This window comes from Eublepharis macularius, chromosome 2 (assembly GCF_028583425.1).
Source record: "Eublepharis macularius isolate TG4126 chromosome 2, MPM_Emac_v1.0, whole genome shotgun sequence".
NCBI lineage: Eukaryota > Metazoa > Chordata > Lepidosauria > Squamata > Eublepharidae > Eublepharis > Eublepharis macularius.
The window spans coordinates 232,548,221-232,569,080 of NC_072791.1; the positions used below are offsets into that span (position 1 = coordinate 232,548,221).

A 20,860-nucleotide genomic window follows, 5' to 3' on the forward strand; every position below is an offset into this window, starting at 1 on the left:
AAAATCTGCTTTACCCTTTAAGAATTGCACGAGTATGCTCGACCAGCTGCATGCATCTGTATAACATGTATTACACATGCCAGCAACACTGTTCGTTGCAGTTCCCAGAAGTGTTATATGTAGAACAGAACTATATCACTGCTTTAAATGCATCCATGTAAAACCTCCCTGACCGGGAGATCAGGTGAGCCTAATCTCATAAGATCTCTGTTTTCTGCTGTGCTTTTTCTGCACGGGGAGAAAACTTGGAAGAGAACACTTGAAATGCCACATTGAAATCTGGAGGAGGAGTCAATTGTCTGGAATTTGGAAGAAAACACTAAGAATTATGGGGCCAAATGTGGCAAAAATTGCCTGTGCTAAAAAGGCCCGTTTCAGAGTTCTCAGCATCACTACCAGAATTTTGGAAAAGCTTGTTGATGTGTCCTGTTTTTTAATGTGTATATTCTTGACCTTTTAAAAAAAAGTACACACTCGGTGCTAGAAATGTAATAGAGCAACACAGCACAACTGCGTAGATTTAAAGACTCTGAACGTATCCTACAAACAGTATGTGTATGTTTTCCTGAGGGAGAAAACAAGAATTTCGTAATTTTGGTAACAGTAATGAAACTTTCTTTTTTAGAACCAGACAGAAAAATCAAGATTCTGAGCCTTCCAGAACATTTCCTTCAACTGAATGTTAAAAACTACAAAGGGGCTGGGTGTGTCCAACACTTGTTGGAACAGCCCAAAATTTGCTGTTATTAGTTTTGTTCAGGGCTTTTTTTCTGGGGAAAGAGGTGGTGGAACTCAGTGGGTTGCCCTCAGAGAAAATGGTCACATGGCTGGTGGCCCCACCCCCTGATCTCCAGACAGAGGGGAGTTTAGACTGCCCTCCGTGCCGTGGCACGGAGGGCACTCTAAACTCCCCTCTGTCTGGAGATCAGGGGGCGGGGCCACCAGCCATGTGACCATTTTCAAGAGGTTCCGGAACTCTGTTCCCCCACGTTCCCCCTGAAAAAAAGCCCTGGTTTTGTTAAACTGGAGAACAGGAGCTATGGCAGACTTCATCATATTATGTGGTAACAGGTGCAAGACACCACAGAGTCAAAAGGAAGTCTTCTGAAAATATAAACAACTGGCAGTTCTTCAGCTGGTGTGATCACCACTTTATATATTCGTTAATCTGACAGAGCTCCGTGCAAGAACCAAGGAATGGAATTTACCGTTTTCATACATCTTTTTTCTGGTTGTACTTCTGTCAAGTGACCCATCCAAGAACCCTTTTCCTATTTCTGCCCATATCTGAAGGAAAGAGAAAAGTATCAAATCAAGTTACCCTTCAGAGTTATTAGTGAAATTTGGCTGATTTCCATCTGCCCTGAACACAAAAATCTGGCTCCGTAATAAGAATGCAGACTAAGAAGCTGACTTGCAATATTTTACACCCGTGCACAGTTACAATCTGCTGAAATCACTACATGGTTGGAATAGCATTGCTTGAAGTAGCGCCAAGATCGTTCAATCAATCTTCCACTGCAGTACCAAGCTCTGCTGTTTCCTGGGGAAGGCAAGATCCAAAGCTCACAAAAGGGATGGCCCAGCAGAACTTGCACTATCTACATGCAGATTCATGGAGAGAGAAATCATAAATGACTGGAACGTTACATAATATTCCAGAACTCGAAAATGTTTTGAGCAAAACACATGGCGCCCAGCTAGAAAGTGGGAATGGTACAGTGGCAGTATGTAGCGTGCCCATGTTCCAGTTCCCACTCAACAACAAAGCCGACTGCCAAACTATAGGTCGAGAAAAATGGCACAGAGGAGTAAGACAGAGGACCCTCCTCTCCCTACAACCATCGTCTCGAGCTTCATGGGGCCCCCTGCAGTGCTTTAAAAAGTACATCCCCACAGTTACTGCGTGGGTACAGCCAAAGCAGTCTGGGCACCTGGACTAGACATCTTTAAAAAAGTAACATATAGTTTGGCTCTTACTGGATGGCTTTGAGTAAGTCACTACGGTTCAGTTCAGACACAACATGAAGGCATGGTTTTCCTTAATTGTGGCTATTTGGTGAAACCAGGATTTGGCTTCCAGGCTAAATCCAGATTTAAGTCGACAAATACTGGTTTCATAGCCCCTGTTTTTTTCCTGGGTCTCTCTTGCACAGACCCAGATGAGATCCTGAGCTGCATTTTGGTGACTAAGACACCAGGGAACAAAAAACAATTAAGCCAGGTCATCTGCATTCCTAGGTCCCTCAAATCCAAAGTTAACTAAGAGCAGAACCACAAGTGACAAAAGGCACAGATTGGACACTTGTCAGCTTCCCTAAGGTTTTGATGGGAAATGTAGGCAGCTTGGCGGAATGTTGGACAAGTGACAGTTGAAAAGTCCATTGGACAGCAGTCGGGGAGCCAAGCTGCAAGACCAGGATGCCTGCATTTCCCATCAAAACTTGAGGGAAGCTGACCAGTGTCCAATCTGTGCCTTTTGTCACTTTTGGTTCTGCTCTCACACAGTCAATGAACCAACTTCCAGCCAGAGTTTCAGATCCTAGCTTGATGAATCCTAACTAACTAGAGGGAATGGAGCAGCCCACACGTCAACCATCATATTAACAATGGTGAGCTTTACTGAACCACGGTTTTGTGTGTCTGAACCAAGTGTGTGTTTCAGTCTAGCTGACCTCATAGGTTTATTGCAAAGCTGAACTCTCACCCTGATCTCCCTTAAGGAAGGGCAGCATACAACCAGTATACATCACTGTGTATATTTTATGCACAGTATTCAATATACAAACAACAAAACATAACATAAATAAAATAGAGCATAAAAAGAAGAGAAAAAAGAAAGAAAAAGAAAAAAAGAAAAAATATAATAAAAAAGAAAATATAAAGAAAAAAAGCCTTGAAAGTCTTCTGGTTTTCTCTGAGGCATATACAAGTACAATTAAGAGGTTTCCAGTCAGCAATAAATGTAAATACCGTCTTTTCTCTAATAAAAAAACTAAGTTTAGCCATCTTTGCTAATTCCCAAATCTTCACCCACTATTCCTCTGTTGTAGATATTGCCAAACCTTTCCACTTCCACGCATAATAATAATCTTGCTGCTGTTATATATACATACAAAGTTCCATGACTTTTTTCCAACTGTCTGTCCATCAGTCCCAAAAGAAAAGCCTCTGGATTCAACTGTATAATAATCTTTAAAATCTTCTGAATGAATGAATTTGTATCCAAAGATGATAAAAATGTCCCTTCGCACTGTTCACATTTCCAGCAGACATCTGGAATACTCGCCATCGCTGCAATCTTGAAATGCAGGCATCATCAAACCGACAGAAACGGAAATCAAAACGGAGCTGCTTGCCCTCCTCCTCTCGACTTACCGCATCATGGTTCCTGCGGAATCGGATAACTTCTTGGTCGTCTTCGAACCTGCTGCCCATTGCGATCTGTGTCACTGCTTTCATTGCAAACCCTAGCATATGCTGGCTGAGGGGCACATGCTGAGTCTCAGGGAAGGACAGCCACTTTGCCAGCAACTCTTCCGACAGCTTACCAAAAAGGAGAGAATGAAAGAAAACTGTACCAGTCGTGCTATTTCCCCCTAACAGCAATAAACTGGGAAAGCAAGCCTACATACCACAAGCCAGAAGATTTACTTACATAAGAGTCAGGGCTTTTTTTCAGGGGGAACGCGGGGGGACGGAGTTCTGGAACCTCTTGAAAATGGTCACATGGCCGGTGGCCCCGCCCCCTGATCTCCAGACAGAGGGGAGTTTAGATGGCCCTCCGCGCCGCTCCAGCGGCGCGGAGGGCCATCTAAACTCCCCTCTGTCTGGAGATCAGGGGGAAAGGCCACCAGCCATGTGACCATTTTCTCCAAGGGCAACCCACTGAGTTCCACCACCTCTTTCCCCAGAAAAAAAGCCCTGGTAAGAGTAATACCCTATCAATGATAATGTGAGTGTCCGGGGTCAGCAGCCCAGCCCCCGGACTTGCTGACAGGCAGCAGCGGGGGGCAACCGAGAGACAGCAGTTCAACCGTTCTGACTGGCAAACAGAGCCAGAACCGGCCTACTCCAGGGGGAAGGGGCGAAAGGCCAAAGCCTCAGAAGGCTGGAGGGAGCAGGGAGAGGCCAGCCAGTCCCATCCTCCAGGGGGAAGAGAGGGGGCTAAGCAGGACAGGGGCAAAGGGCCAAGGCAGGGGGAATAGGGACTCAGCAGCAGCCCAAACAGAGCCCTTACCAGCCAAGGAGGAGAAGCAGCCACTACAGCCCAGAGCCACACCCCGGCTAGAGGACAGCAGCCTGGCTCAGGAGGTGCTAGGAGTCAAGCCCCTCCAGGTGGAGCTGCCACAGGCATTCTGGGGGAGGAGATGGGTAGCCCCGCCCAGCATCAATGAGCAGGCAGCCCAGAAGCTGGCCAGGGCAGCTCCTCGCGAGCAAGGCCAGGCAGGCTCAGCAGCACAGAAGCCGGCTGGGGCAGCTCCTCGTGAGCAAGGCCAAGGAGACCTCAGCTGGGAATGGCTCGCATTCAACCCCACCCTGCCAGCAAGGCAAGGAAGCCAAGAAGGGATTAGTGGTAGGAGGGAAACACCTGAGGGACGGCACAGCTGGGCCAAGTCAGGAGAGGGAACAAGCCTAGAAGGAGGGCGGGGCGGGGAAAGGAAACCCTATATAAGGTGGCTAAGAAGAGCTCTGAGGTGGTGGGTGTGAGTAAGGAGTGATGGCGTGGAGTGGAAGCAGAGCAGTGTGAGAGCAGAGGCAAGGAGGAGAGTGGATGATGAAGGAGGAGGAGGAGGAGGAGGAGGAGGAGGAGATGGAGATGGAGATGGAGATGGAGATGGCAGAGTCCAAAGAGGGTAGGTGGCACAGGCTGAGCAGGCCAGCAAGTGGACTGAGAGGGAGTCTGGGTGATGTATACTGCTCCTCCTTCCACAGAGCAGGGTCCTGCAGCATCCCTGGTGCCCCTCTGATGTCAGGGCCGGCCCAGATGGGGCCCTGCCCAGCGGCAGTGAGATCCCCAAACTAGCAATGCCTCAAGGGTGAGATGGCTCCAACATGCACACGGAGCAAGTGTGCATCAGGGTCCCTTGTCCCTTTCACTGTAAACGTCCACTCCAGCATGTGGCAAGAGATGTGAGTGTGGGGATGGATGCTGTATGGAAGCGAATGGTGATGCCTACTTGCACAAGCCTCTTGCCTAAGTCAGAACAGATACCGAGCTGAGGATCATGTCACTGCTTTAGAATAAGCTGCAGTAGCACCTCAAACAACCAACTTCACCATTTACCTGCTGGCCCTGTATTAGAATCCAGTAGGTAGTAAAAAACAGCAACCAGGCCAGCAATTCCTGCGTAGTTATTGGCAGGGCGTTTTTTTCTGGGAAGAGGTGGTGGAACTCAGCGGTGGAACTCAGGACCACACAATGATGTCACTTTGGGTCAGCTGGAACAAGGAGGGAGTTTTTTTAAAGTTTAAATTGCCCTCTTGAAAATGGTCACATGGCCGGTGGCCCCGCCCCCTGATCTCCAGACAGAGGGGAGTTGAGATTGCCCTCCGTGCCACTCGGCAGCGTGGAGGGCAATCTAAACTCCCCTCTGTCTGGAGATCAGGGGGCGGGGCCACCGGCCATGTGACCATTTTCAAGAGATGCCGGAACTCCATTCCACTGCGTTCCAGCTGAAAAGGAGCCCTGGTTATTGGACTAAATTCTGAAATATAAAGAGTCTTAGTCTGCTAATACTTATAATTATTTAAGGTTCCTACTTTAATTTGCTATAGTCCACCAATCTCACTGAGTCTCAATGTGGATTAAATCAACACAATTAATAAAATGAGGCATCTATGTGCCTTTTATCCAAAAGCCTCTACACAGAATAATTATTTGCAGTCTGTTGTACGTATGTCCAAGACCTCCATGCAAATATAACCTAACCATTTTTCGTTGTGTAAAAAATTGCAGCATTTCTCTATTGCAGGAGGAGACGGAGTCAGAAAGCTAGCTCATCCGGCCCAGTGTGATCTATTCTGATCCAGGTTCCAGAGACTCATTAAAATGAACCAGCAAGGATTGCATCCTGGACCTCATACATCCAAAGCCAGAGCGCTGATGCTGAGCTATGGCCCCACTGCATCAGCGAGTGACTCTGAAAAACAAAGAATCAAACTGGGCAAGAGCTGACACTGAGAAAAGACCATTCCTGCAGAACAGTGGGTGCGAGGATTCACAGAATTTTGCAAAATTAAGAAATGTCATTACCAAGCCACGCTCAGAGATGCAAGAGCCCAGGAGGAAAAATTAGGAAGGTGCAGAAAAAGCAGAGGATTTTTGCTTTTTTTTTTTTTTTTTTTGCCCAAGGTTAGAAATTTTGGAGAGCACTAAAAAATACCCTCCAAAGAGAAACAGTTTCTCTTTGGAGATCTTTGGAAATGCTTTTTAGGGTAAGTTTTTACTAGTGAATTATAATTTATTGATATAAACGTGACTAATTTTGTCCTCACTCAACACGCTATTATGTATATGGGATAATACTGAATTCTTCGATAGTGTGTTTCTAATGTTATAAACCTGAAATCCAAACATGCTGCTAGTCCTGTTGTGATAGCATGAGACAGCGGGGGGGGGGGGGGGGATAAACTTCTTTTTTTAAATACAAATGTTGTGCTTGCTATTTTCAGTTTTTTCCCCTGCCTGCCCCTTGGCAAAGGTAACATGGGCTACAATTATAGCAGCAATTTCCTGGGAGTAAGCCCCAGTGGATAAAATGGGGCTTGCTTCTGCATAGACACGGTGGGTTTTACTTCCACAGCATTGCAGCTTTCCCTCTCTCTGGGACTGGGGATATTTGCAGTGTTGGCTTTAGAAACTTTTAAGTTTCATAAAATATGTCATATAATACTACCTTATATGCTAACCAAGTTCTAAATGATGTTCTTTCAGTGCAATCCTAAGCAGAGTTACTCAAGTCTAAGCCCACTGATTCCAATGAACTTAGACTGGAGTAACTCTGTTTAGGATTGCACTATTTATGTTGTCAAGGTGGTAAACTAAGCTTAGAGTTGATAAGAAAGTATTGTGTGTGTTTCAACTTCCCCCCCCAAAACAAAACCACCCTGAAGAGAAAAAAGCTTTTCTTTCCTTGCCATCCCCTTCAAGGACTGCTCTTAAAATCTCTTAACCGATGAGCCAAAAGACAGCCCTCCATCCAAGCTACTCACCTTTTGGATGACAGGGAAGTTACTCTGCAGTGACTTGGCCACACCCGTTTCATACAACTTTTTTCTTAGGCAGCTCTCACCCACATCTCCACCCAGGCCAGACTGATACCGCAACAAGGACTTCAGCATTGTTTCAAAAGGATCCGCTGGAAGAGGGAGACTCGAGTCAAGCAGAAATCCCTGCAGTGCCCAGCAAAGAGGCTCTCCAGAGGCACAGCAATTCAAAAAGGGCAGCTCCATACTCAAAACATTGAGTGGACTCCAGTTTTTTAATCAGGGGAATTCTGGTCTCGGGGCTGGGGGGGGGGGGAAGCAACATCCAGAAATCCTGAATTTTGCAATGGGAATAAAGATACACAAAAAGCCCACCAGGTACTGGGTTCTGAATGGATCTACTTCCGAGAGATCCAAAAACTACAGGATAGCATGTGGGACAATCACTAGGCAACCATCTCCCCTTGACAATTCCTCCTTGTCCTTGCAAGAATGGGCAGATCAGGAAAAGAGAATGTAGCATCTTGCCCCCTTTATGTGACCTGTGTATTGCTGCTTCCTTGATTTCCTTAGTGGTCCCTTAGATTTTCACTGCCCTAGCTCTCTCTCAGTTTGACTTATTATATAAGAAGTCTTCGCAGAATGGTCAGCGTGTGGGGGTGACTACGAGGTAAAAAAGGAGATTCTTAATGCTAGATAAAATGGGTATATTGCTTAACCAGAAAGAGAATGTATGTGTTAACGGTTTCAGAGTAATTTATAAGAATAGCTTATAGTTTCAGAATAGCTCATAAGCTTCATGGTTTCAAAACATTTTTGAATGTTTATACACAGACCTGGTCACAAAGAATAATCTGCCCCACAATAGCCACTTGGGCTAAAAATATCCTTCAAACAGAAGAACATAGAATTCTACGAGTTCCCAGAAGTTCACTCGCCACATAAGCTGATTTCATCCACCAAGTAAACACATAGACTTCTTCTCTCAGCATTTCACTCACAGAATAACTGTCCTCTCACCCACACAGACTGCCCGCCTGATTTACGGACTGCTTTCCATAAGTACCCTTGACTAAACTGCCGTTTACTCCACTCCCGAGGGCACAATTACCATCCAGCCTCAGCAAATCTTCACTCATTGTATGGATACCAAGTAACTCTCAAAGACTTCACTGCAAGCAGTAAAAGGACTTTATTGATAAGCCAACAGTATCATGCACTTTCTCCATCTTTGCCAGGAATAACGGATACATCTAAACACCAAGCAGTTATAGGTTCCAAAGTGTGGGTAACTTCCAAGACCCCCCCCCCCAGTCTGGCGTCAATTAGTTTCAGTGAGAAAGCAGCTAAGTGAGAAAACAGCAGGAATGTTGAATGGGCGTTTTCAAGGTCGTGCCAGTGTCTCTTCTCAGACTAGGGAGAAAGGGTTCTGGTGTGGTTCACAGGAGTGTACAGATAACAGCGAGAACAAACACTTCCCTCGCATAGTTTCCCTTCACAGGTCCGAGACGCAAGGCCAAGCAGTTCAGGCAAAGCCTTTAACTCGAACAGGAATAAGTATCAAACAGGGCGGGGCTGAGCCTGATCAGGGCAGGTGATGCACCTGACACTCACCCATCCCGCCCCCTTCCTCCTTCCTTTGGAGGTCTGCATTTTAAACCTTAGCAACACACATCCAAAATCCCACATTAACTAACTGCAGGGCTTTTTTTCAGCAGGAACACGGTGGAACGGAGTTCCGGCACCTCTTGAAAATGGTCACATGGCCGGTGGCCCCGCCCCCTGATCTCCAGACAGAGGGGAGTTGAGATTGCCCTCCGCGCCGCTCCCCTCTGTCTGGAGATCGGGGGCGGGGCCACCAGCCATGTGACCATTTTCTCTGAGGGCAACCCACTGAGTTCCGCCACCTCTTTTCCCAGAAAAAAAGCCCTGACTAACAGAAATAAAACACACAAACTATTTACATGGCCAAACATTGCAGGGAAGAAAGGAAGAGGAAGGGAGCAAAGCCCTCCTTGAAGAAATCTACTGAAGGAATTGGGTGTCGGCTGAACTATCCAGCAACTCTCTCGGAGGGCAGGTTTACAGAGGAGCAGCTTCTCCTGCAACAGCCAGCTTCCACAAATGTTAATACCTCGCCTGGCAAGTTTTGAGATTCACCTATAGCTTTGGTATTGCGACAGGAGCCGGCTAGGTTATCAGAGGGGATTCCAGGAAGTACATTTCTCAACCATGCCAAAAAATGAGTGACAAGAGCTGTAGGTATCAACTTATTATGCAGGTCGCTTTGTGGGCTGACAATATCCTCTGTCCCATAATGTCAGATGATGACCATATGGCAAACCGTCTGCTCTCAATGCAATTTGCAACAACGAAAAAAACTCCAAATGCAGCTAGCTTATACATTCTATAGTAGATATTGGCACAAACTGGAATACCAACAAAAAAACCCCATGAACCAGCCCGGTTTGTGGTTCGCGAACGAGTGGTTTGTGGAAGCTCGTTTCCACAAACTTCCATGAACTAGTCTACTGGTTTGTTTGGTTCGTTTTAAGCAGCAGCACCTTCTTCCATGATGCTGCAAAGCGGGGCTTGGCTTGGAGTTCCGGGCCGGCCAGCCAAACCCCATCGTTTAAATGGCCATTTCCCCGCCGCTCCAAGCAGCGGGGAAATGGCCATTTAAACTGTGGGTGGGGCTTGGCTGGCTGAGAGTTCCCAGCCATCCAGCCAAGCCCCACCCGCTGTTTAAATGGCCATTTCCCTGCTTCTGGGAGTGGCCATTTAAACAGCCCCGCTGTTTAAATGATCAGCTGCTTGTCGGGGTTCTCCACGGCAAGCAGCTGATCCGGGCTTTAAAATGCCCCTTCCCTACCACTGCTAAGCGGCTGGAAAGGGGCATTTTAAACCCCAAGAACCGGTTCGTGAATTTGCCCCCGTTTGTGGGAGTTCGTGGTTCCTGGTTGGTGAAAATGCCACAAACCACGAACCGCACGGTTTGGTTTTTTCATGGTTCATGCCCATGTCCATTCTATAGTATTATTCCCACAGAACACTGCTGTACTGCTCTTGTGGAAAAAACCAGTTTTTCAAGGCACGCAGGGCAGCTCTTCCGATTCCAGTTCTTGTAAGGAAAGCATCCCTCTTTTGCACAAGCACAGGCTTTTAAAAATATGAATACAGCTGTGTGACATCCACGCTGTGTATGTCTGGGATCAAACCAAGAATTAAAAGAATAATGCAGATCTCGCACACAGGCCTCTGAGATACAGACTCCCTCTCAGCATACCTCCCCAAAAACATGCATTAAACAAAGAAACTTGGCAAACAGCAGAGAACCTGAGGCAAACATGCCATAAGCAAAAAAACCCTGAAACACAAAATATAATCGAAATATTCAGCGGAGCCTGAAATGAGTTCTAAACTATTCAAAGGATGACGCCTCCCTTTCCACAGCCTAAGAGACTTCTATCGCTGCTCAGTTCTTTTCTTTGCTTGAAGCCCAATTTACAGGCAGTTGAGTTAAATGGATGGTTTCCCCCCCAACTTGGTTCAATAGTGTTAAGAACACCAAATGGAAGTCAAGAAGGCTGGTGTACAAGCAAAACAGCTACCCACAGGAGCACATTAATTATTATTGGTCTTTTTTTAAAAAAAACCCAGAATACACATTTTAAAGTCTTGCTGACTGTGTGGAGCTGGGGAGTCGTCAAAAGAGGGGCAGGGGGGAAGCAGAAGCTTTTAGCTTCTTGAAATGAAGAATATGAAAGCAAGTGAAAGCTTACATTTTCTTCATTGATTTCCCTCATCACTCTCCAGTGTGTCCCCAAACACCACTAAGAAACTTACTCTTCATTTTAACTGTGAGGACAACAGTAACTGGACTCAGGCAAGCTCTTCTCAGAGGACCGGCTGCTCTCCCGAAAAGCCACTCCTGAAGCGGACCACCCCACACGCCCTTTCCCCACACAATACCCAGTACAAACCAAATCATCAATACAGATTTTGTTCAGCTGATGTAGACCTCTCTTGGCAATTCCAAAATGGGCTCTAGTCCCCCCAAACCGGAGCATCTTTAAGGTGCCACAAGACCCCTTTTTGACCTTGCAGTATTTGATTTTTTTAAAAATTATTTAGAAATAGATAAGATTTGGCAATGGAAAGTGCATAGCAACGCTTATACAAACAATACTTGCAATTAATATAGTGACTTATAGTAACTTATACAAATAGTAACTTTGTATACTATGACTATAGTAATTTATAGTAACTTATACAAATAACAGGTCTAAAATTAGTTCATAACTTAAACCGGCACTATATTTAAAAATGAGCTAAAATGATAAAGGTTAAGATATAAGAATTTTAGTAACAGAAGTTATGTGGTAAATCTCCTTCTCTCCTTGGTTACTTATACTTACACATGCACTTATAGATGCACAAAACTCAATGCATCTTTAAGGTGCCACAAAGCTCCTTTTTGACCTTGTAGCATTTGAAAAAAAACACCCGTTTTAATGAAATTTTATAATAAGAATAACATTCAATTTGTATACCACCCTTTTTGGACAACGTAACACAATTATGTAACTCAGAGCAGTTTACAAAGTTGTCATAATTATCCTTCCAACAATCACCCTGTGAGATGAGTGGGGCTGAGAGAGCTGTGACCGACCCAAGATCACCCAGCTGGCTTTAAGCAGAGAAGGGTTCTCCAGATTAGAGTCCCACCGCTCTTAACCACTCCACCAAACTGGCTCATATCACTTCTTTCTGCAGGTGGCTTGGTTCGATACAACTGTTCGATCCGCCCTGTCCCCTCCTCCTCTCTGGTTCTGGCTACAGGCTCGAAGTTCTATGCTAAATTTGCAAAGGACAAATGTGATGGTTCTTAAAATGTGGGGGCATCCCTCCCACCCTGTGACAGTATAAAATCCCTGAAAGGGGAGGGGGTACCTTTTTTCATGCCACCTCTCAATTCCTTCCATGTAGACACATTTGTACCTGTCACACAACCACAGCAAGTGACAGAGTCACAGGGTACATGTCTGGGCCAGACACCGAGTAAGCACAGTTTCAGGTGGGTAGCCATTTTAGGCTGTGGTAGAAGAGCAAGATTCGGGTCCAGTAGTACCTTAGAGTAGCACAGCTGCTCTTCTTCAAACCCATCCCAAGTCCACGATCCCATTCCTTGCAAAGGATTCTACAGTGTTCATAAACATTATTATAAACTGACCCCACTCCACCTGGCTCTAAGGCTAGGGTCCAAGATGGTGTGTGCAGCAAGGATTTTTAAAGGAAAATCTGATTTGCTCAGCCGGTATATACAATGGACATTTGTGCGCACGCAGCAAGCGCCACCACAACACACACATGGAACCGGCAAGGAGAGCCTTTGGCGGAGGGAACAAAAACCTACGCCCACGGGCTTAGCTGGGAGCAGCTCAGTTTAGGATTTTACTGTAAGTGACTCACTTTACTTTTCACACGGCCAGGTCACTTTTTACATCAGCTGACACAGCTTTTGCACAAAACTCATTTTCTAACTGCAAAACATCTTTTTGGCACTGCCTATTTTAGAGCACAGTTTCAAGAAGCCTTGGCAAACGGAGCTCAAGAAGAGGAACACAACTTTCCCACTGCCCTTCTCCCGCTGAAACCCATTGCACCATGCGGAATGCTGCCTGAGGGGCCCAAGACCCCACAGAAATAATGTGGAAGTGGAAGAAGGGGAAATAACACACACACACACACACACAGACACACACAGACACATACACACACAGAGCCCGCAGAAGCAGTAAGTGTTTGGATCCAAGCCCAAGTATGTGATAATGGCACAATGGCATCACGGGCTTCCCCTTATCTTTCTTTACCTCCCAGCCTTGATAATTTCACTTCTATCAAGATGTAGGTTGGAAGCTCCGTGGAGACCTAACTATTTGCTTATCATGCATCATTTCTAAATATTACTGCAAGTGACCAAAGGTACTAGAGTTCTCCCACAAGAGAATCTGGATTATTACAAGTCCAAAGCGACTCTTGACCATAGAGTCCAGTAGCACCTTTAAGACTAACCAACTTTATTGTAGCGTAAGCTTTCGAGAATCACAGCTCTCTGTGATTCTCAAACGCTTATGCTACAATAAAGTTGGTTAGTCTTAAAGGTGCTACTGGACTCTTTTTGATTTTTTCTACTACAGACTAACACAGCTAACTCCTCTGGATCTTGACCAAAGGAATCTCCACGGATCACAAACTTTTTACATCAGAGAGAACTCGGAATAACGGTACTCCACACGAAGTGATGAGAAAAGTAGTGGGACTTGTTTCCTGTTCCATATGCTCATCGGTCACACACAAATATGTATAGCCTTCGTGGGGACAGAACCCACAATAGAGAAGACACAAAAGGGAGGCAGGAGAGAAAGAGAGCTCGTGACTCGTGCTTTTCTCTCACTGTCTCTGGGGTAGAGGCAAAAACAGGTCTTTATCTCCGTTCCCTCAGAAGGCTTTTACGAAGTCTCAGATGCTCTATGGCCCAGAAACGGCTTTTGAATATTACTCATGACAAGCCGAACAGCTGGGTCATGCAAAAAGGAAAGGAAAGGATCCCCCTAAACTCTCTCTTTGACAAGCAGGTTTGCCTAAGGAATTTTGCAACCTTTCTTTGCACAAGAAACAATGGGTTTGCTAAATGCCATGTTCTTTTTTAAAAGGCAAACTCCCTTTAAAAAGCATCAAGAGAAAATTTAACCTTCTCTGCTTTGTGACTTCGGCACTTAAAACCTGAGGCCTTGGGGGCTAAAGATCCACCTCTTTTCCCTTTTGAAGCAGAAATCTCCCTTCACATTACAACGGCAGCCAGATTTCAGCAGCAAATACTGAAGCCAGCCTTGAACTGGTGTCTCTCAGAGCCAACGCAGACGCCGCCTGCACCCAGAGCTTCCGGAGACTGTGCCGTCAGGCACAGGGAGCCCCAATTCAACCAGTTGAGGAAATGGGCCTTGAGATTTTCACAACTGATTGCACAGCCAGGGGAATTTTGTCAGAGGACCAAGGCTTTTTTTGAGCAGGAACGCGGTAGAACGGAGTTCCGGAACCGCTTGAAAATGGTCACATGGCCGGTGGCCCCGCCCCCTGATCTCCAGACAGAGGGGAGTTGAGATGGCCCTCCGAGGGCCATCTCAACTCCCCTCTGTCTGGAGATCAGGGGGCGGGGCCACCGGCCATGTGACCATTTTCTCCGAGGGCAACCCACTGAGTTCCGCCACCTCTTTTCCCAGAAAAAAAGCCCTGCAGAGGACATTTCTTGCTATACATCTATACCACATTGTCATGCTTATATTATTGTCCTACGTGTAACACCACCACTTGTTACGTTTCCTTGCTAGGAAGTTCTATTGAAATTTTCCTTCTCCTGACCAGACAAATCTCAAGGGCTGCTTCCTCTAGGGCCAGGGGGGTATAGTGGTTAGAACGGCTGATCCAGGACCTGAGAAACTTGGGTTTGCATTCCCACTCCGCCATGAAACTTGCCAGCTTGTGCTCAGTGGAGGACGGCTGGGATCAAAACGTGCTAGACAAACTTTCAGAAGCAGCCAGCCCAGCCCCACCCCTCTGCTTCCTTTCCTCACCCTCGGCCTTCCTTCACTTTCTCTCTCTCTCCTTCCCCCCAACTCTGTCAGTCTCTCGCTCTGCTGCGTCACAGGTTTGTGAAGAAGGTTGGAAGGGCAGGACTGTGGAATCCAAGCAAGTCAGATTTCCCCTGGGGGTAGAAGTCACAGCAAAACAGCCCGTTAGAAATGTCACCCTTTGCAATTTGGGCTCATTTGGGGACCAAATTGTCCCACTGCGAAGTGCATGCACGTGCTCCTGGGCTTGCACGATGACGTTAGTTCACGGGAATGATGACATCATACAGCCCGGGGACCAAGAAAAGGTGAGTACCAAGTCCCCCCCTCCCGCCCGGAGGGTAAGGGGCCCTGGAAACCCTACCTCTTAGGCTAGCTAGTGAGGAAAGGCAACGATGCCCGAACTCACAGTAGCAGAGAGCAGTTCTTCCTCAGTTACTCGCAGCGCCACTGCCGCACCCCCTCAGAGGCTGCTGAGGAGAGACAGGGCTGGCGGTAGCAGAACAAGTGCAGAGCAGAGAGGTTTGTGGGGGGAAATTAATTCTTCCATGCAAAAAGGGCTAACCAATTTCTTATTACAATAGTGAACTGTAGTTAAACAGAACCTTTACAAACTGAACCTAGCAAACCAGAGGAACAAACTCTGGTTTCGCCAAATTGCAGATTTCCACAAGCAGGCAGTAGCAAGCTCGAGAAACCCAGTTCTCATCCTCGTTTGCAATACGAAGCTTATTTTAGTAGAGAGGAGAGTTTCAGCAGGGACTCACACGTCCTGTTTGGGTTGATGTGCTGCTTCAGAAGGTCAATGGACCCGAGGCTGATCACAAGGTGCCGCCCAAACCAGTAGGAGACGACCGGGCCGTACTTCTCATGGAGATTCACCAGGAACTCATGCAAGCTGCCGCTGGTTATGATGTCTGAGAGGTTCCCATCCCTAGAACGAAAGCAGGAGGAAGAGGACTGTGTCTGCTGGGCGGCCGGGAGTCAAGAAACAGGCCACGCTCTTTCCTTTTCGGCGCATGCAGCGCAGCAGTCACAGAGACGCCCCACAGGGGTCTCATCAGAACTTTCTGTTCCCCCAGCAGGTCTACTCTGTGCAGGCAAGTTGCAATCCCCTCCAGGCCCTTAGCCATGCGTAATTCATGCTCCTTCCTAGGCCCCTGGCACGCAAGCTTTCTGTAACAGACATGTGCCAAGCAGAGGAACACACTGGATCACAAATTGTGGCAAGATTGTGGGAGAATCTGGTTTGCTGAGTGTGTATGTGTTGAGAAGGGGGGGAAGGGTTCACTGGCAGAGTTTCCTTGTCCATCACGGAGGGGGAAGGAATATGCATTTAATAATAATAATAATAGTAACATTCGATTTATATACCGCCCTTCACGATGACTTAACACCCACTCAGAGCTGTTTACAAAGTGTGTCATTATTATCCCCACAACAAACACCCTGTGAGGTGGGTGGGACTGAGAGAGCTCTGAGAGAGCTGTGACTGACCCAAGGTCACCCAGCTGGCTCCAAGCGGGGGAGTGGGGAATCAAACCCGGCTCTCCAGATTCGAGTCCTGCACTCCTAACCACTACACCAAACTGGCTTTCTACAGAATCTACTTACTTTTCATCCGTCGGAGTCATTCCCGGGATACCTGAAGCCTGCCTGGAAGCCTGAGGGAGAAGAAAAACAGAACTCCATCTATTGTTCATGACTAACTGTACAATTCCTGACATGCCAATTTAGCAGTAGGCCCAACTATATTCAGTGGGGCTTACTCCCAGGTGAGTGCGCAGAGGAGTGCAGCCTTGATGCTGTCCGAAGCGAAAAGGAGGCTTGGCTCGTGGTGTCACTTTGCTATTTCTTCCCTCAGCTTTGCAGAGTTACGCAGGCAGCCCAACTAACTTCCACAGGGCTCATATAGGGACGCAGCTGTGCCCGTAACCGGAGCCAACACAGTTTTATGCCAGGTTCGAAGACGCATTTGCTTGCACACACCCCACCGGCTTCAGTTGAATTCTCTTCAAAGTTTAACACATGCATGTTTCAGTCTGGTCTAGAAGGCCAATAATCTGGTAACAGAAGTGGTCACCCCATCCTCCAGGGCTGCAGTTCTGTGTTTCGCCCTCAGCTTTTCCAGTCTGAGATGGGGCCAACGCAGAAAAGGGGGAGACGAACGCTTGACCCACAGTTCCTGGGACTGCGACTTGGGATGGATCAATACCTTGGCTTAAGTCACTGTTTTGCTCCTCAACACTCCCTTTGGGCCTTTCTTCTGCATTATTTGATTTATGTGGCAAAAACAATCTCTGCCCTGGTATCTTGGGAACTTCTGCAGGAGAGTAATTGCCCCTGACAGGTCACCAGGCTTAGAATGAAAAAAGAGATCGAACCACAACGAAGCAGGAAATGGCTGAATACCACGGCTGCAGGACACCGGGTTTAGGACAAATAAATCGGCGGCCTCCAGCAGAAGCTCGATTAAGATCATCAGAATCAGCCCAGGAAACGGAGGGCTCAGTGGGGAGGGGCCACTGCTGAGAGGCAGCGTTTTGCAAGGGGGTCTGCAGCATCTCCCCTTAAAAGAACCATGCAGTAGGTGAGGGGACCTCTGCCTGGGAAAGCCACTGCCAGTCTCAGCGGACAACACGGACCTTAACGGCCCAAGGGTCTGGTCCCATATAAGTCAAAAATAGTAAAGAGTCCAGTAGCGCCGTTAAGACTAACCAACTTTATTGTAGCATAAGCTTTTGAGAACCACAGCTCTCTTCGTCAGATGCATCACCAGCATTCGAGAACCACAGCTCTCTTCGTCAGATGCATCACCAGCATTCGAGAACCACAGCTCTCTCCGTCAGATGCATCGTCAGACGAAGAGAGCTGTGGTTCTTGAAAGCTGATGATGCATCTGACGAAGAGAGCTGTGGTTCTCGAAAGCTTATGCTACAATAAAGTTGTTTAGTCTTAATGGTACTACTGGACTCTTTACTCAATTTTATTTGAAACCAGAACATTATATATTGTATAACTCTCAGGAGCAAAAACATCTATTTTTGTCTGTTTGCTAGCAGGCAGTGAAAGAGTCTCCTCCTCCTCTTCTTTAACACGCCGGCGTTTGCCAACTCCCATTTTACTAAGGGTAGTGATTTGCTTGAGACAGCAAACTATAAGCTTATCTTCTGGCTTCACAACAGAAATACTTGTTAATTAAGCCAAGTCTTTTCCCATTCAGTTGAACTTGGGCTTAAGATAGTCACAGGTAGAAGGAGTCAAAAATCAAGGAACTTACTATACGTAGGAGAATTCCTTCCAATCCTTTCAGACAAGTTAAAAACAACAAGTTAAAAACAACAGCTCTTTAAAACGCTGAGGTGCTGCAAGCCCTAAATAGATAAGTTGTTGTTGCTGGCTAGCTGAAATCCAACCATAAATTCAAACTAGATAAAAGGAGCTAAAACAAAATAAAACATCGTTCCTATGAGCAGAGCACTACGTTTGGCGTCTCTCTCTCTGAGGGGGGGGGGTGTCCTTTCAGACTCTTTTTCTATTTTGCAACTACAGACTAACACAGCTAACTCCTCTGGGCATACAAGTCAAGTTCATGGCTAGATTTCATTTTGAGGAAGGGCTCGGGGCTCCGTGGCAGAGGTCCCAGCCAGGTTCAATCACCCCCCCCCCCAAAGTAAAAGGATCAGAGAGCAGCTGGTGAGAGAGCCCTCTAACCAATACCTGGGAGACCCACAAAGCTATGATTTATTCAGAACATAATACAAACAAAACAATAAAAGATATTAATTAAAACCCAGCATGAAGGAACCCATCAGGACTCACCACGGAAGAATAAACATACATTGAAGAGCCCTGACCTGGATAGCCCAGGTGAGCCTGACCTTGTCTGATCTCAGAAGCCAAGCAGGGCCCGCCTCGGTTAGTCATTGGATAGGAGACCTCCAAGGAAGACCAGGGTCGCAGAGGCAGGCAGTGGGAAACCACCTCTGTGAGCCTCTTGCCATGAAAACCCCACCAGGGGTCGCCATAAGTCAGCTGTGACTTGAGGGCACTCCCCACCACCACCAGACCTGAAGAAGTGAGGCCTTGATTACCAGAGTTTATGCAGCAGCCATGGGACCCCTGGCAGCATCACCCCCTCTCGCCCCACGGGAGGGTAATCGGCACTTGGGATTTACTGCAAGTGCTCGATTCGTGTCCAGTCGCAGCTTAAAGACCCACCAGATTCCCAGGGTATGAATTTTCAAGAGCAGACGCTCGACAACTCATACCTTGGGGATCTAGTGAGTCTTTAAGGTTGCTACTGGACCTAAATATTCTTCTTCTACTGCAGACCAGCACGTCTACTCTCCTGAAAATATAGGTGCAAATATCTCTTAGGGCTGTTCATTACTTCTGTTATGCTTTGTCACGTCCTACTGTGCCTGCGTCTCTCATTTCACCCCTGTGCGAGGTTTTATGGACTGTACCACTGGCAGAGCCTCTCACACCTACGTAGGGCGAACCGGTCCCTCTTGGGGATGAATCTCATTCTGGACCTGCCTCCCTTCGTAACATCCCCTCCTGAGACAGGGTTGCCAACAGGCCTGGAGGAAAACGGCCAGTCCCCTTCATAGAAGCGTACTGCGTGGAGATGGGCAGATGAAACTTTTCATGATGTGGAGGTAAATGCACCACCCGGTAAATAACATTGTGTTAAGCCTCTCCTATTGGGTTAGGAGGGCACTTTTCCAGGTTGCTGGCAACCATGTCCCATGCCTAAAAATGGCCTGCCTACAGGACTGCAGCTCACCATATATTCCCCAGAGGGTACTTTGCACAGCAGAAAACCATCTACTGGGGGCTCCCAGCTCCAAGGAGGTTCGCGTTGCCTCGACCAGGGCCAGGGCCTTTTCGGCACTGGCACTAACCTAGTGCAACTCTCTGCCCGTAGAAACCTGGGCCCAGCAAGACTGATCATCTTTTCCCTGGGCCTGTAAGACTGAGACGTTCCTCCAGGAATATATGGCGGGCGAGCCATCCAACTGGCCTTCTGCCATGGGGGGGGGGGCGCTGCCCAGGTCTGTGAGGTATCTGGCAGCGGGCCACTCCACCCTACGGGAATTTGGACGCTGAAGGATCTGGTCAATATGAGCACTGCTGTGTTTTATTGAATTTGTGCTGCTGTAGGTTTTATCGATATGCTACCTGTTTTTATCTTTTATATTGTGTTTTATTGATGCGATCTGCTCTGAGCCAGCTTGCAAGGAGAGTGGACTATAAATCTGATAAATAAAATTTAGGCTGCTGTGCTCTGAAGAAGCCAGAGCCAGCTGTGGAAGTGCAATTGTATACAAATAGTTCCAGCCGGCGGGTGGCTGTGTTGGTCTGTAATAGAAGAGTCTCTAAGGCGGCTTTCACCCATATTGGAGAATGCCCTTTCGTGAAGGTTTGCAAGTGGACTGTCCTGTGTGAAACAAGAAAATCCACTTGCAAACAATCTTGAAAGCGCATTGAAAGCGCATTATCCTGTGTGTGTGAAAGCAGCTACTGGACCAGAATCTTCCTATCCTAAGCCAAAATACTTCCGTCTAAGCCCATTGAAATCAATGGCCTTAGCCTGGAGGAACTTGCATAGGATTGCACCGTGTGTTGCTCACTCCAGGCGCCAGCAGTCGGCCCCCGAACTGGAGGGTTGCTGACACCCGGTTGCAAAATTGCTGGGGATTTGGGGACGGAGCCTGCAGGGGGCCGAATCTGGGGAGGGAGCCCCCCCCCTTGCCGCCGGCAGAGGCTGCCCTCCCGGGAGATCCCCGGGCCCCGCCGGAGGGTTGGCAACCCCGCAGCCCCGCCCCGCACTCACCGGGTAGAGGTAGAGGACGGCGCCCACCAGCACCAGCAGGAAGGTGGCCGCGAAGAGCACGAAGTCCAGCATGCCGGCCACGTCCCCGGCCCGGCCCCGGCCCCGCCGCCTGGCGCGCAGGCGGGGCGGGCGGGGAGGCGGGCCGGGGCCGCCCCGCGGAGGCGAGAGCAATCGAGCA

At 47.6% G+C, this 20,860-nt stretch overlaps 1 protein-coding gene across 2 annotated transcripts in view; it reads right to left on the reverse strand.

Annotated features, from left to right (window-relative positions):
- Positions 1 to 20,800, reverse strand: part of LOC129325051 (cytochrome P450 20A1) — a 35,536-nt gene extending 14,736 nt beyond the window's left edge. The window contains exons 1-7 of one of the 2 annotated variants that reach the window (XM_054972558.1): positions 20,683 to 20,800; positions 16,455 to 16,504; positions 15,608 to 15,774; positions 7,216 to 7,361; positions 6,081 to 6,143; positions 3,379 to 3,546; positions 1,209 to 1,287 (exon numbers count right to left, since the gene is read on the reverse strand). In XM_054972558.1, the coding sequence (XP_054828533.1) occupies positions 1,209 to 1,287; positions 3,379 to 3,546; positions 6,081 to 6,143; positions 7,216 to 7,361; positions 15,608 to 15,774; positions 16,455 to 16,504; positions 20,683 to 20,754 (745 nt within the window). In that variant the 5' untranslated portion in view covers positions 20,755 to 20,800. The remainder of the gene's footprint in view (positions 1 to 1,208; positions 1,288 to 3,378; positions 3,547 to 6,080; positions 6,144 to 7,215; positions 7,362 to 15,607; positions 15,775 to 16,454; positions 16,505 to 20,682) is intronic. The other variant, XM_054972559.1, reaches the window with a different exon arrangement.
- Between the last annotated feature and the right edge of the window lie 60 nt (positions 20,801 to 20,860).